Source organism: Mobula hypostoma, chromosome 28 (genome assembly GCF_963921235.1).
Source record: "Mobula hypostoma chromosome 28, sMobHyp1.1, whole genome shotgun sequence".
In the NCBI taxonomy this organism is placed as follows: Eukaryota; Metazoa; Chordata; class Chondrichthyes; order Myliobatiformes; family Myliobatidae; genus Mobula; species Mobula hypostoma.
Window position 1 is genome coordinate 8,497,332 of NC_086124.1, and position 14,480 is coordinate 8,511,811.

Consider the following 14,480-nt stretch of genomic DNA (forward strand, 5'->3'; position numbering starts at 1 on the left):
TGCATGCACAAAATGAAGCGGTTTCCCATTAAGAATGTGCATTCATCCAAAATCTAATATGTTTAAAGTAGGTTTTAAAAATATTTTTATTGACACAGCTTAAATGCTATTATTCTAAGCTATTACTACAGTAAACAATTTCAACTCTAAAAGACCAGGTCATAAATTTTAACTCCAAGAGTCTTCCAAGAGAATAAATGAAAGTCACCCTATGATTTATCCTAGCTTCTGATGGTTACAGATGAAAATGCCCATCATCTGTAGTGAACTGGTATGCAAGTACTATCGTCACAGGTGCAGTGTGAACGTTACTGTCTCACAGCTGGAGGAACCCAAGCTGATCCGGTCCTCAGGCACTATGTTTGCATATTTCAAACATTCGTTAACCACATGCATTTCTTCTGGTTGCTCCAGGTGCCCCAAATTCCAAACACGAGCTGGGTAAGTTAATTGGCTGTGGAATGTTGACCCTTAACAGGTTTTAATAGGAAAAAGAATCAAGGGAGCAAAATGAACAGGCATGAGAAGATGAGTTGCAGGAGTACATGAGAATAAGGGACAATGGGACTTATGGACAATTAGTTCCTCTACAGCCAGAATGGACTCAATGGGCCAAATGGCTTCTATATTTAAGTTTAAGTTCTGGAAGTGGAAAAAAAATACCAAACCTACACAATCAAAAATCTAACTGGTTCCTAAAAATCTTTCTTGGAGTTACCCATTTACAAAAATCATGGTACTTGAGTACAATAAATAAAAATCTAGCTCCTCACATCCAAAACACATCAGAATCAGAATTAATATCACTGGCATATGTTATGAAATTTGTTATGCAACAGCAGCACAATGCAATACATAATAGAAAAAACATGAATTACTATGTTTTATTTTATATAAATAAATAAAAACACAAACACACCCCAAATAAGTAATGCAAAACCAAAAAGTGAAACAGCGTTCATGGGCTCAACATCCATTCAGAAATCAAATGGCAAGAGAAGAAGAAGTTGTTCTTGAATTGTTGAGTGTGTGCCTTCAAGCTTCTGTACCTCCATCCTGATGATAACAATGAGAACAAGGCATGATCCAGATGGTGGGGGGGGGGGGGGGTCCTTAATGATGAATGCCTCCTTTTGAGACATCACTCCTTGAAGAAGTCCTGGATACTATGGAGGGTGGTACCCATGATGGAGCTAAGTTTACAATGCTCTTCAGCTTAGTATGATCCTGTGCAGTAGCCACCCCATAACAGTCAGTGACACATCCAGTTAGAATGTTCTCCACTATGCATCTGCAGAAATATGCGAGTGTCTTCATAGGCATACCAAATCTCCCATTCAGACATGTCGGTCCATGGCCTCCTCTACCGCCAGGATGAGGCCACTCAGGTTGGAGAAGCAATACCTTATATTCTGCCTGGGTAGCCTCCAACCTGATTGCATGTACAATTTCTCAAACTTCCAGTAATTGATCCTCCTCCTCTCCTTCACCATTCCCCATTCTTGTTTTCCTCTCTCACCTTCTCTTACCTGCCATTACCTCCCTCTGGTGCTCCTCCCCCTTCCCCTTCTTCCATGGTCTTCTATCCTCTCCTGTCAGATTCCCCCTTCTCCAGCCCTTTTTCATTCACCAATCAACTTCCCAGCTCTTCACTTCACCTCCTCCCCCAGTTTCACTTATCACCTGCCACCATGTTCTTCTACCTCCCTTCCCCGATCTTATTCTGAAGAATTCTTCCCCCACACCACCCCCACACAGTCCGTCCTGATGAAGAGTCTCAGACCAAACAACTGACTGTATATACTGCCTGGCCTGCATAATTCCTCCAGCATTTTGTGCATTGCTTTGCATATAGAATTATGAGCAGTGTTTCACTCCAACCTTATTCAAATTCATCACATGTACTTATTAAAAAAAATAGTGCAAGCCAAGTGTTCTGAGCTTGAAATTGCAGCATTTTGTCACTATCACATCAATTAGAATGTCAATGAGACATCAAGCAAGCAAATGGTAACCATGGCATTTACGTGCAGTTACATGAATGAGAATCAAAGTTCCTAAACCCCCGAGTATCTCACCATTTAGCGAGATCAGGGCAAATCCTCTGCATTCCCATTCACTTGTCATAAGCTTTCGATCACTGCCTCATCAAGAATATCTCACTTTCACCTTTTAAGTGTTCTAAAGATTCATGGCAGTGGAAAAAACTTTCCATGCCTTGTGCCTAAAAATGTACGGTCTATTTATAAACAAGTGAATTAACTCCAGTAGGAGTGACATTTTCTGAACTCTATTCCAGAAAAAATGAACAGCAATTAAATCCAGAGACTCAGGTTTCACAATAGCTGCTATGGAATACAAGTTACTTTTACCTGGAGTTTAAAATCAAATAGCAACAATTATCAGAATACCAATGGATTTTGTAATGACAATGTCCTTTTAGAATGAGGGTAAACTCCTTACCCTCGATTCCAAATCCACTAATGTGGTCAAGTCAAACACCTCCAGAAGAGGCCTCGAAAACTATACACTTCAAGCATAGCTGTTTGTTAGTTCCTCTCTTACCTTATGGTACATCGGGGAGCAACCTTGCAGTTTCTATTTCTTTTTAAAACAAGGCCTAGTTGCTATCTCGACACTCAACCCAGCATGAATGGAAAGTGTGCAAGGAGCCAGTGGATTCAAACACGGGACCACTCACCTCGAATTCTAGTGCAGATGCCACGACACTATCAGCCAATAAAGATGGACAATAAACAAGGTTACAGATTAAGTTATACAGGGCAGAAAGTTCTTTCAGTACAAAGTATTCTTGCAAACCAAGATTTTCTATCCAATTTGTCTGTATTTCTGAACTATTCCTATCTATGTTCCTATTCAAATCTCTTAAATGTTGAAAATGTATTTGCCTCTATACAGCAGCCCCCATCCACCGGCCTGCAGAGCATGTGCTACCGGGCCGTGAGGAAAAGAATGCAAGTCAGCTGCACCTTTTCTCATTCCCTGTCACGCACTGTTGAACTTGAACATAGGGTTGCCAACTGTCCCGTGTTTGCTGGGACATCCCATATATTGGGCTAAATTGGTTCGTCCTGTATTTCCCCCGCTAAGGTAGAGCGTTCCTATGAAACCTTTCATGCGGAAATGGCATGAAGCGAAGAAGCAATTACCATTAATTTATATGGGAAAAATTTTATGAGCGTTCCCAGACCCAAAAAATAACCTAACCAAATTATACCAAAGAGCACATAAAACCTAAAATAAATAACACTAACATATAGTAAAAGCAGGAATGATATGATAAATACAGCCTATATAAAGAAGAAATAATGTATGTACAGTGTAGTCAGGAAGATGAAAGCAAAACCGATTTGTGGGGAAAAACGGCACATACACACATGCGCACACAGGTACCCGCGCAAGGCTTCATGGTCATGATAGTCTTTTGGGGGTAAGGTGTCCCGGGATTTGACTGCTACTTTTGTCCCTTATTTGGGAGTGAGAAAGTTGTCAACCCTAACTGTAAAAGACATGTTGAGGTGAGTTTAACCCTACTTGAACCCTCCCCGCCACCCCCGGGTTGGCCAGTCTGCAAGAATACTATCAATACTAAACCGGTCCACGGTGCAAAAAAGGTTGGGGACCCCTGCTCTATCACATTCTCTGGCAGTTTGTTCCATATACCAACTCCTTAGATCCCCTTAAAATTTTTCCCAACTTTTAAACTTATCCTATCTAGCTTTAGACTACATTGCTCAGGGAAAATTAATAAACCCTTCAATTTTATAAACATCAATAGAATCATCCTTTGCCCCCCTTCACTGCAGGGAAAGGAGTCCCAGCCTATGCAGTCTGTCCTATGATACACGTTTTCCTGTTCAGGCAATATTGCTGAGATTCTTTTCTACACATGCCCTAGCTTAATTATATCCTTCCTATAGTGTGACAACCAGATCAACACACCAACTGTAGCCTAACCAACACTTTGTACAACTTTAACATAAAATCTCAACTCCTATATTTAGTATCTCAGACATCACAAGTATGTTCGACACTGTCTTCACCACTAAATTTCAGGAAATTAGGTATTTTGTACAACACACAAGATATTGGAGGAAGTCAGCAAGTCAGTCAGCATCCATGGAAATTGATAAACAGTCAATGCTTCAGGAGACCCTTCAGCAGGACTGGAAAGGAAGGAGGAAGCCTTTTGACCTAAAATGTAAACTGTTTATTCATTTCCATGGATGTTGTCTGATCTGCTGAGTTCCTCCAGCATTTTGAGTGTGTTGCTCTGGATTTTCAGCATCTGCAGAATCTCTTGTGTTTATATACTCCAGGCTTCTGTTTATTGATATTCACGCTTTCCCCAACATTCACTGTACATTGTACTCTAGCTTAATTTATTAAGGTGTATCACTTTACAAGTGTCCAAGTTTCATTAACGATTCCCTTGTCCAATTTAACCAGTTAATCTAAACTTTGCTGTAATCTTAGACACCACTGTTGTCCACAACAGCATCAATTTTGCTATCATTGGCAAAATTACATTCCATGACACCTACATTTTCTTCCACATCAGAAGTATGAACAAGGGGCTTTGTCAAAGGCAAACAAGAAAATCTGCAGATCCTGGAAATCCAAAGTTACACACACAAAATGCTGGAGGAACTCAGCTGGTCAGACAGCATCTATGGAAAAGATCCTGATGAAGGATTTTGGCCCAAGACATTAACTGTTTACTCTTTTTCATAGATGCTGCCTGACTTGCTGAGTTCCTCAAGCATTCTGCATGTGTTACCTTTCGAAAGTTCATGCATTCAACATCCATTACCCTGACCTTATCCATCCTCTTGGTCATTTTTGAGATAGGATTTCCCACTAATCCTAAACAGTCCTTGTTTTGATGCGGGAGGAGAAGATGGCGACGCGACGCAGCGCACGCGGCCTCTTCGGTGAATGATATCTGTATTTGTCAAGTAGGATGCCGTGCACAATTCTGATTTGATAGAGACAGACGTGAGAAGCACGGAGGAACATCTGGAGAAACTTCTGAAATGCCCACTTCGCTGCCGCTGCTACTGTGCGATTGAGAATCTACAGAGGGGAAGGCCCCGAATCCTTGGCTTTGCCTGGTGCTCGGCGGCCGGGGCCGGGGTAGAAGCGCTCGGCAGAGATGGTGCTCGGTGTCGGAGGGCTGGTGGGAGACTCAAAGTTTTCGGACGGACTCAAGAGTCGGCTGTGGTCGGGTGCTTCCAGGGTGCTGCATCAGCAAGTTTGCGGCGCTGGAGGTTCATGGCAGGGAGAGTTTTCTTCCTTCTACCGTCTGCGCGAGATGATGGGACTTTCGAGACTTTGAGACTTTTTTTTTACCGTGCCCATGGTCTGTACAAGACCTTGGTGAGATCACACCTGGAGTATTGTGTGCAGTTTTGGTCCCCTAATCTGAGGAAAGATATTCCTGCCATGGAGGGAGTACAAAGAAGGTTCATCAGATTGATTCCTGGGATGACAGGGCTTTCATATGATGAAAGACTGGATCAACTAGGCTTGTACTCTCTGGAATTTAGAAGATTGAGGGGGGATCTGATTGAAACCTATAAAATTCTAAAGGGATTGGACAGGCTAGATGCAGGAAGATTGTCCCCGATGTTGGGGAAGTCCAGAACGAGGGGTCACAGTTTGAGGATAAAGGGGAAACCTTTTAGGACCGAGATGAGGAAAAACTTCTTCACACAGAGAGTGGTGAATCTATGGAATTCTCTGCCACAGGAAACAGTTGAGGCCAGTTCATTGGCTATATTTAAGAGGGAGTTAGATATGGCCCTTGTGGCTAAAGGGATCGGGGGTATGGAGAGAAGGCAGGTACAGGGTTCTGAGTTGGATAATCAGCCATGATCGTACTGAATAGCGGTGCAGGCTCGAAGGGCCGACTCCTGCACCTATTTTCTATGCTTCTATGTTCTTTATCAAATTACGGTATTGCTTTGCACTGTTGTAACTATATGTTATAATTATGTGGTTTTTGTCAGTTTTTTAGTCTTGATCTGTCTTGTGTTTCTATGATATCATACTGGAGGAACATTGTATCATTTCTTAATGCATGCATTACTAAATGACAATAAACGAGGACTCCGTGTCCTCATAATCTAATCTAATCCAAAGCTTTTTTTCTGAATGCTGGTTGATCTTGTGCTTTACTTATTGGATGGGAATCTTTTTCACTAATATGATTCCTGTGCATCCTTAGCTAGGTCTTGCAGCCCTTCATAAATAAAGGCACATTAACCACATTCCAATCTTCTGGTGCCTAACAGATACAAAATCCCAAGCAATTTCCTCCCATAACACACTGTTATATACCTAGTCAGGCTCTAGGGATTTGCTCACTTTTTCATGCTCAAAAACTATTAACGCTTTCTCCTTCAAAATGGTGGCCTTCTAAGAACACCCAGAAAATAAACTCAAAGCCAATATTTACACATACACCTCTTCCTCTAACATATTCATAGATTTATTCAAAGTAGATTGTGAAAAAAGTTCACTATGCAAAACTAATGGAAATTTATAGAGGCAATAAGCCATATCTCAGCTGCATGATCATTTCCCTCTTAATTTTCATTGCAATAGCTAATCCAATTCCTTCAATCTAGCATTATTGGACAGATCAATGACAACTATAAAATGTGGTTGACTACTGCAGAACTGATTTCTACTAAAATGTATTCAGCAGAGGATGTACCATATCAGATGATGCAAACCAAGATCAAATGAGTGAGATCACATGAATCCTGCAAGGCTGCACATGACAAAAGTGATGTGAATCTACCAAAACTTTGCAAAGCAACAGCCACATTCCAACTGTACATGCAATAACTAATCCACTCACCTACAGAAATCAAAATTGTGAAAATTTGATAAAAGAACATAATTTCATATTTGCTTATCTTGCACTTAACCTCAGCAAAACCAAAGAGCTGATTGTGGGCTTCAGGAAGTGTAAGACGAAGGAACACAAACTAATCGTCATCGAGGGATCACAAGTGGAGAGAGCGAGCAATTGCAAGTTTCTGGGTGTCAATATCTCTGTGGGCCTAACCTGAACACAAAATACTGATGCAACTATAAACGAAGCAAGACAGCAGCTATATTTGATTAGTTTGAGGCAATTTGGTTTGTCAACTAAAACACTTGAAAATTACAAATGTATCACGGAGATCCTGGTATTGGGGGATCTGCTAAACAAGCTCAAAATAAACTGCAGAAGCTTGTAAAATTAGTTAGCTCTGTCATGGATGCCAGCCTCCATACCCAAGACATCTTCAAGGAGCGATGCCTTAGGAAGGCAGCAGCCATCATTCAGGATCCCCACCATCCAGGACATGCCCTCTTCACGTTGTTACCAACAGGTAGGAGGTACAGAAGTCTGAAGGCACACACTCAATGAATCAGGAACAGCTTCTTCCCCCCATCAAACAATTTCTGAATGGACATTGAGCCCATGAACACCTGACTTTTTTTATTTCTGTTATTTTGCACTACTTATTGTTAACTTTTTATATATATTATATATACACACACACAATCAAGCAGGCATTGAAACAGTGACACACTAAAGCAGGCTGGTCACTTACACAAAATACAATTAGTCTAAAGAACAGATAACGATAAGAACATCTGAGCAGGGAGTGGCTAGTATTGAAGGAAGGGGTGGGAAATAGAGCAAGAGGAGTAGAAGAAATCAAAGTTAATTCACTAACATAATAGCTTTGTTTTTTTTAATCCCCTGAGGCAGAGATGAGGAAGAGATCAGTGTCAAAATGGTGAATATCTATAGAACTGTCTCCCAGTCTTCTAGTTCAGCAGTCTCTCATCCCCAAGATGCTTCTGTAACATCCGACTGAAATAGAATTTTTCCCTCAAAAAATTGGTCATGAACAGTTCCCTAGCCACCAGTTCCACCCTTCTTCCTACCAACTGTCACAAGTCAGCAAGCATATAAGAGACACAAGTCATGTGAGTCTGAGCATGCTCCGCCATTCAATAAGTGACTTCGTAGATCAAGACCTCTGCTCTCAATTTCCTGCTTCTTTCCCCAAAATGGTCAGTTCCCCTTTAGACTCAAAAGTGCATCTACCCCAGCATTTAATAAATTTAATGATTCAGCCTCCATAGCTCTCTGAGGTGGAGAATGCCAAAGACGCTCTGTGCAAAACCCCTCATCTTTCTTGAAACTGCAGCCCCCGATTCTGGCAAATCTCTCCTGGCTCTACACAAGGGGAAATATCTTTCAAAAAGCTTCCTCAATCTTATAATTCTTCAAAAAGATCACCTCTGAACTAGACCATATGCAGTCTCACAGCTGACTTCAGATTGTGCAATCAACCACTGTGTAAAAAAATGGTGCAGAAGGCACCTTGCAAAACTAATTGTTGTTGAATGACTTTCCTCAGCTACATTACCATGTTAGCTCAACGAAATGCCAAGTGTCAGATGCATTATCCATCTTCTGGGGAAAAAAGCTTTGGGAGGTATCAAATCAAGGACTTGTCCTTCAACTTAACACAAAGGCCTGCTAACATCACCACAGCTCCTTAGCTGACAACCAGGACGACAGGGAGACAAAAAGCAAATCAAACGTCAATCAAAATCTAGAGATGTACCCATACCATGAGCAATCTCTCATCTTTATGCTTCAATACTCTCCAGACCAATCAGACTTAACACTTGTGAATCTGCAGTTACCAAGTCAATCAGTATCTGGCAATAGATAAAAAGAGGGGCATTTCCTCCACTGAGGTTAAGTTTGTAACTCTTACACATTATAGCCAAAATCAAATATCAACACACAATACCCAAAAGTACTTGAAAAAGTTAAAGCATTACCACTAACTAATGACTGACGAGAGAACTGTTTTAAAACAGGTCAGCTAGCATTTGCTGTTTTTATTTCAGATTTCCAGCATCTGTATTGATTTTCAAAGCTGGAAATTGTATTTGCTAATTGTACACACTGACAGGCCACGAGAAAATCTGGTCTATCATGTTGTAAGTGATATGAAAGAGGCTGAAGGGAATAACAGGAGAAATTCATGTTCAAGGTGAAGTTGCTGCCTCCCGGCTCCACTGAAGCCAGTTTGATCCTGACCTTCAGCGCTGTGCGTAGGTTGCACATTCTCCCTATGAACACGTGGGTTTTCCCCGGGTGTTCCCGTTTCCTCCAATACAGAAATAAGCAAGCTGATTGGACAATGTAGGTCACTGTCAATGTGTAGATGAGTAACAGAATCAGGGTGGGGGAGAAGAAAGATTGGAAATGTGAGTTGAATGAAGTGGAAGGGTGGGAATAATATAAATCACAGATTTCCCAACATGGGTCCACAGACCCCTTGGCTGAAGATGCAAATGATTACTTGTTGACTGGTACAGATTTAGATTTTGTACTGTCTCTTAGAAGATTTTCCCCACCCTACCCACTTCCATCTTAGATGTTACTTCACTGAACAGAGTTCTGACAATCTGAGCTGCTTGATGTGGTCAGTAACCTTTTCGAAACCACTGTCCAATCTTTAATGATGGTTAATGATCAAAACTCATAACAGGCCCATTTAAAACCTATATGCTTAAAATAACACCACTGGATAACGTATGATGGAGTGGGAAGAAAAAGAAATGGAGGAAAAGTGATGGATTTCTAAAAATATCAATTTTGAGTAATGAGACATGACCAATAAGCACAAGAAAAAAATTAAAAGCAATTATCTTGAAGAATTTAAAAGAAATTACAATGGATTCAGCTCACCCATATAGAATTGTGTCCAAAGTGCATACCAACATATTTAATACTGCTCTACTGAAACCCAAATTCTAATAAATTTTAAAAAGCAAAGACATTCAAAAAGTTAACCACAGATAATGCCCAATAATTCCTGCATGCCTTACTGCAGACTCAGACTGACAGGCACAAGCCACATATCAATGTCAGAAAGGTAGTGGTCACTTGGAACGTAACAGCAACTTCAAAGTACAATTATCATCTATAATACATACACTCCTGAGATTTGTTTCCTTACAGATAACCACAACAAAGAAACCCAATAGAACCCATTAAAACAAAAGACCAAATACCCAATATACAGAGGAAAAAAACGTGCAAATAATAAAATTAATAGCGCTCAGAACTGAAGTTCCCAAAAGTGAGTTTATAGCTGATTCAAAAGTCTGTCAGTTGCAGGGTACAGCCTCAGTTCAGCAGAGTGAGTAGACTTCATGAAGCAGCGAGCTGAACTGACCACTCCCTTGTACCTCAGCCCCGAATCCCTGACCTTTCCAATCAGTCTGTTGACAGTAACTATGCAAAAAAAAACACAGATCCAGATAAAGGCATAATTGAAAATTTCAGGGTTAGGGCAAGAGTGATTGAATGAAGGTAGCCATCAATGATCCACACATTCTTTGCGCTACAAATCTTTACTACACCTTACATCCACGTGCCATTTAAAGCTTCTTCAAAGCTCCAATAGTGTTTGCGCAATTTCAAAAATAAATGAAGTGCAATTAAAATCAAAGATTAAGAAATTCAAACCTCAAAGAAAGTTTGAACTACAGAGCAAGGAGGTTGACAGAAAATGGGAGCGACAGCTGGCAAAGTTACCTTACCTGCTCCACAAATTGAAGAAAGGCCTCCTGTTTATTGCCACAAATTAAATAGGAAAATTACTGGAAAAAGCATAAGTGCCCCTTGGACATCTACGCACAACTAACGCGGATCTAACCCATAGAGGGTCACATCAAAGAATAAGAGGATACGTAACCAGAATGAGACGCAGCACAAGTCTACAGTTAAGGTGAAAGCTTTAAAATACTCCGTTCAAGTTAAAGATTTTCTTTTGCATGGCAGAACCCATGTAGCTGAACAAAACTGCAGAACCCATGTAGCCTACACGCAGTACTTCGAATAATCTATTTCAGCAGCCAAATTAAACCGGCAGCTCAAAGTTCAGTTGGACATAAAGACAGGAATCAGGGTACTGTTCTAGGTGATAATTTGACCCATTTCTGATGCGAACAGCTGAAAAAAAAGACCTATGCCCATTTGCTGCCTACATGAGCTGAGGAGACACGCTCAAGTGTTCTACAGGAAATCAAGCACCTTCTGGAGCATCATCAAGAGTTCAATAGGTAAATCACCAGCAGACTATCTGTGCACAGCAAGTTAGAATCAGATTCAATATCCCCGGCATATGTTGTGAAATTTGTTACAAGCTCCCGTGAACAGCAACTTACTGAAATTAAAAGATACAGCATTGTACCAGCCCCTTCTAGCCAATGTACCTACATATCCCAACTACACAAACAGTAAATTATAATTTACTTTGAAATTGAGGGAGAATTAATACTGATCATGGAAAGCCCCCTTTTTTCCAACTAGACATGGGATGTCATACATCTAAGTACACAGGGTGTCCTTATCCAAAAAAAAGATGCTAGAATAAGGAAGCAGTAAAACCCCACCCAGACTCCAAAATAGTGGCTAGCTGAGGCCCTTGACGCTTCATAATCGCACTGCTGTGAAGTCAGCGCAACATCAAACCTGACTAATACACATAAGAGTCCCAGCCCAAAATGTCAACTGTCTTCCCTTTCATAGATGCTGCTTGGCCTGCTGAGTTCCTCCAGCATTTTATGGATTGCTTTGGATTTCCAGCATCTGCAGATTTTCTCTTGTTTGTGAATCAACCCTGACTATGCTGATTTGCAAATAAACAGGAACGACTTGAGGAGGGGATTTACTCCAAGCCCAGCAGCAAATCGATCACCAAAACCTGCTGGGCAGGAAGTACTGCAGGATCAGTAGATCACAGTTGATTTTCTCTCAGGTAACCAAGAGGTACAAAACAACATTAAAGTGCTGCACACACACAAAAAAAGGCAACTATCCAGTAATTATATCAAACAAAGATTACCTAACAGCAATTATCGTTTGAGTACTAACACTGAAAGCCGCTCATCAACCATTGCTAGGGAATTTGATAACGCAATTACCATAGAAATTAGCCGTGCCGATTATTTTTAATTATTTAATGCCTTGTTGTAAACAGTGATTTTAGGAAATCAATTCTGCATCGGTCTCGTTAAGAGGCCGATCTGAAATTTGTTTTGCATTGTCTAGCGCAGCCTACTGTTAGATCTGGAGCTGCATTTGGCAACTGTGATGACTCTCCGATGTGGGCTTCAGGGGTGGGCGAAACAAAAATCCGTGGCCTTCCACTTTCAATATGAATGCATTGTTTTCATAAAAAATGAAAGGAAGGGAGGGAGGGAGGGAGGGCGGGAGGATAGCTGGAAACGAAAAGCCGACATTTTCAGGCGGATTTCGCAGCAAAGACCCGTAAACAACACGGCGGTGCAACAGCAGGAAAAGAGACTCGACTTCCTCTGGAAAGATTCCCGGCTACGCACGAAACCACACATACAAAAAAAAGTTTTCAGCAAACTTCGCGAAGCGTTTTAAACCCGCCTGAAAAATAAAATTACTGCTTTTCCGACATTCCTAGAGACAGCAGAACCCAGTCGGGCTTGCAGTCCCTCTGGTTAACCCTGAAACGCCGGAGTTTAGATGAACTGGGGGCAGACAGAGAAGAAACTTTTTAATGTCGCCTCTTGCCAAATGTAGGCATCAACCAAGGCCTGTGGGCCGGAGAGCAAAATTACAAAGAATACAACCACTACAGCGTAATATTCTTAGTAACTAACTTTCCTACAAAGTTTTTAATTTTAAACTCAGTAATATTTGTTAGAAGGGAAAGTTTAATTGATTTAACATTACCCACCACGCTGGCCCATTCCCACCCACACCATCGGTGGGGGGAGAGCGGGCTAGACACGGTCGGGTTGATTTTTGTTCCCAAAATCCAACCCCACGTCAACTCGGATTATTTTTTTTAATCGAGACAAGGTTGATTCGTTCTCGGCAGATGCAGAGAGTGGGATCTTTTCCCCTCCTGGCCGGGAATGCCTCTCAACACCACCACCAGCCTCATGCCGGCCCCAACTACCTCCCTCGTCCCAACAAACTCCTCACTCCGACCACCCACCATCCAGGCTCCTAAACCCTGACTTCACTCTCCTTTCAGCCCCCCTTTACCTCCCCTCCCTCAACTTCTCTCCTCACATCCTCACTTCGCCCAATTCCTTCCATTCCCCCTCCACCTCCCCGACTTCCTTCAACTTTTTCTCTTCTTTCCCCATCTCCCAACCCCATTTCTTCCTCCTCTCACTCCTCTCCATAACCTTCCTCCGGCCCCTCACCCTCAATTAACTCTCCCCTCGCACATTCCCCAACACTATTTTCTCCTCTCCCGTTTCCCCTTTCTCTAGCCTTCACTCCCTCCCCCCCGACCTCCTCCCATTCCCGACCTCAAAAGTCCCCCCAAAATACCCTCCCCTTCTTCCTTCCCAGCCGAAACTCCTCATCTACTTCCCTCCCCAACCCTCAAGACACCTTCCTTCGAACCTCCCTCCCCCAGAAATCCCTCAACCCTCCCTCCCCAAGGATCCCCTCTCGCACTCCTCTCCCCTGGTCCCTCAACCCTTCTCCCAAGAATTCCCTCCCCTCAAATCCCTCAACCATTTCATCTAGAAGACTCTTTCCTTCTTCCCTTCCCCTTACGTCGCTCAACCACCCCATCCAGAAGACCCTCAACCCTCCCATCCAGAAGACTCTTTCCTACTTCCCTTCCCCTGAAGTCCCTCTGCCCTCCTCCCTCGGATTCCCCTCTCCTGAAGTCCCTCAACCCTCCCATCCAGAAGCCCCTCTCCTACTTCCCTCCACCCTTCCCCATCTCCCTCCCCTACTTCCCATCTCTTTCTTCCTACCGACCTTCGTCCAGCAGCCGCTCCAGGTGAGTGAAGATGCCGCAGAAGTTGGGCAGACTCGACATCAGCTTCTTGTCGTTCATCAGCTGCATCAAGTAGTCGGGACTGGGTCTCGGCTTCTCCTTGGCTTCCATTTCCCCGACCATCGCCGCCCGCGCAAGTGAGCGAGTGTTGGTGTGCGAGGGGCACACCGACCGCCACACACGGAGAAGTGACTGAGAGAAGAGGCCGCCTGTCACCGAGCCCCCGCCGCCGCCGTGAGTGTGCGCGACCAAAAGAAGAAGAAGAAAAAAAGAAGAAAACCCTCCCCCCGGCGCCACTGCCGCCGCACGCCCGCCGCGCTTAACTACCCCGACCAACCTACCCCCGCCACACGCCGACCGCTAACTGACAGCACGTCCCCTCCAATCACCGTTTCGCTGTTCCGCCGGCGGCCCAATCAACTCAGAGAAGGTGGGCGGGATCTAGCCGGGGCAACATACAAGCTAGGTTGCACCGCAAGCGCAAGCAGCGCATGCGCCGAGAACAGTAGCCCGGGATTATTTCCTCTAGGTTGCTTTGTGTTTTTGTAGCGCTGTCCTTTTTTTCTCCCCCTCCTCCTT

At 42.9% G+C, this 14,480-nt stretch overlaps 1 protein-coding gene across 5 annotated transcripts in view; it reads right to left on the bottom strand.

The window, feature by feature from the left end:
- Positions 1-14,224, bottom strand: part of qkia (QKI, KH domain containing, RNA binding a) — a 132,210-nt gene extending 117,986 nt beyond the window's left edge. For all 5 annotated transcript variants that reach the window (XR_010016312.1, XM_063035131.1, XM_063035132.1 and 2 more), the window contains exon 1: positions 13,883-14,224. Coding sequence is in view for 4 of the 5 variants with exons in the window: in XM_063035131.1 (XP_062891201.1) it covers positions 13,883-14,024 (142 nt within the window). In the remaining variant the exon portion in view is untranslated. The remainder of the gene's footprint in view (positions 1-13,882) is intronic.
- Positions 14,225-14,480: the final 256 nt, after the last annotated feature.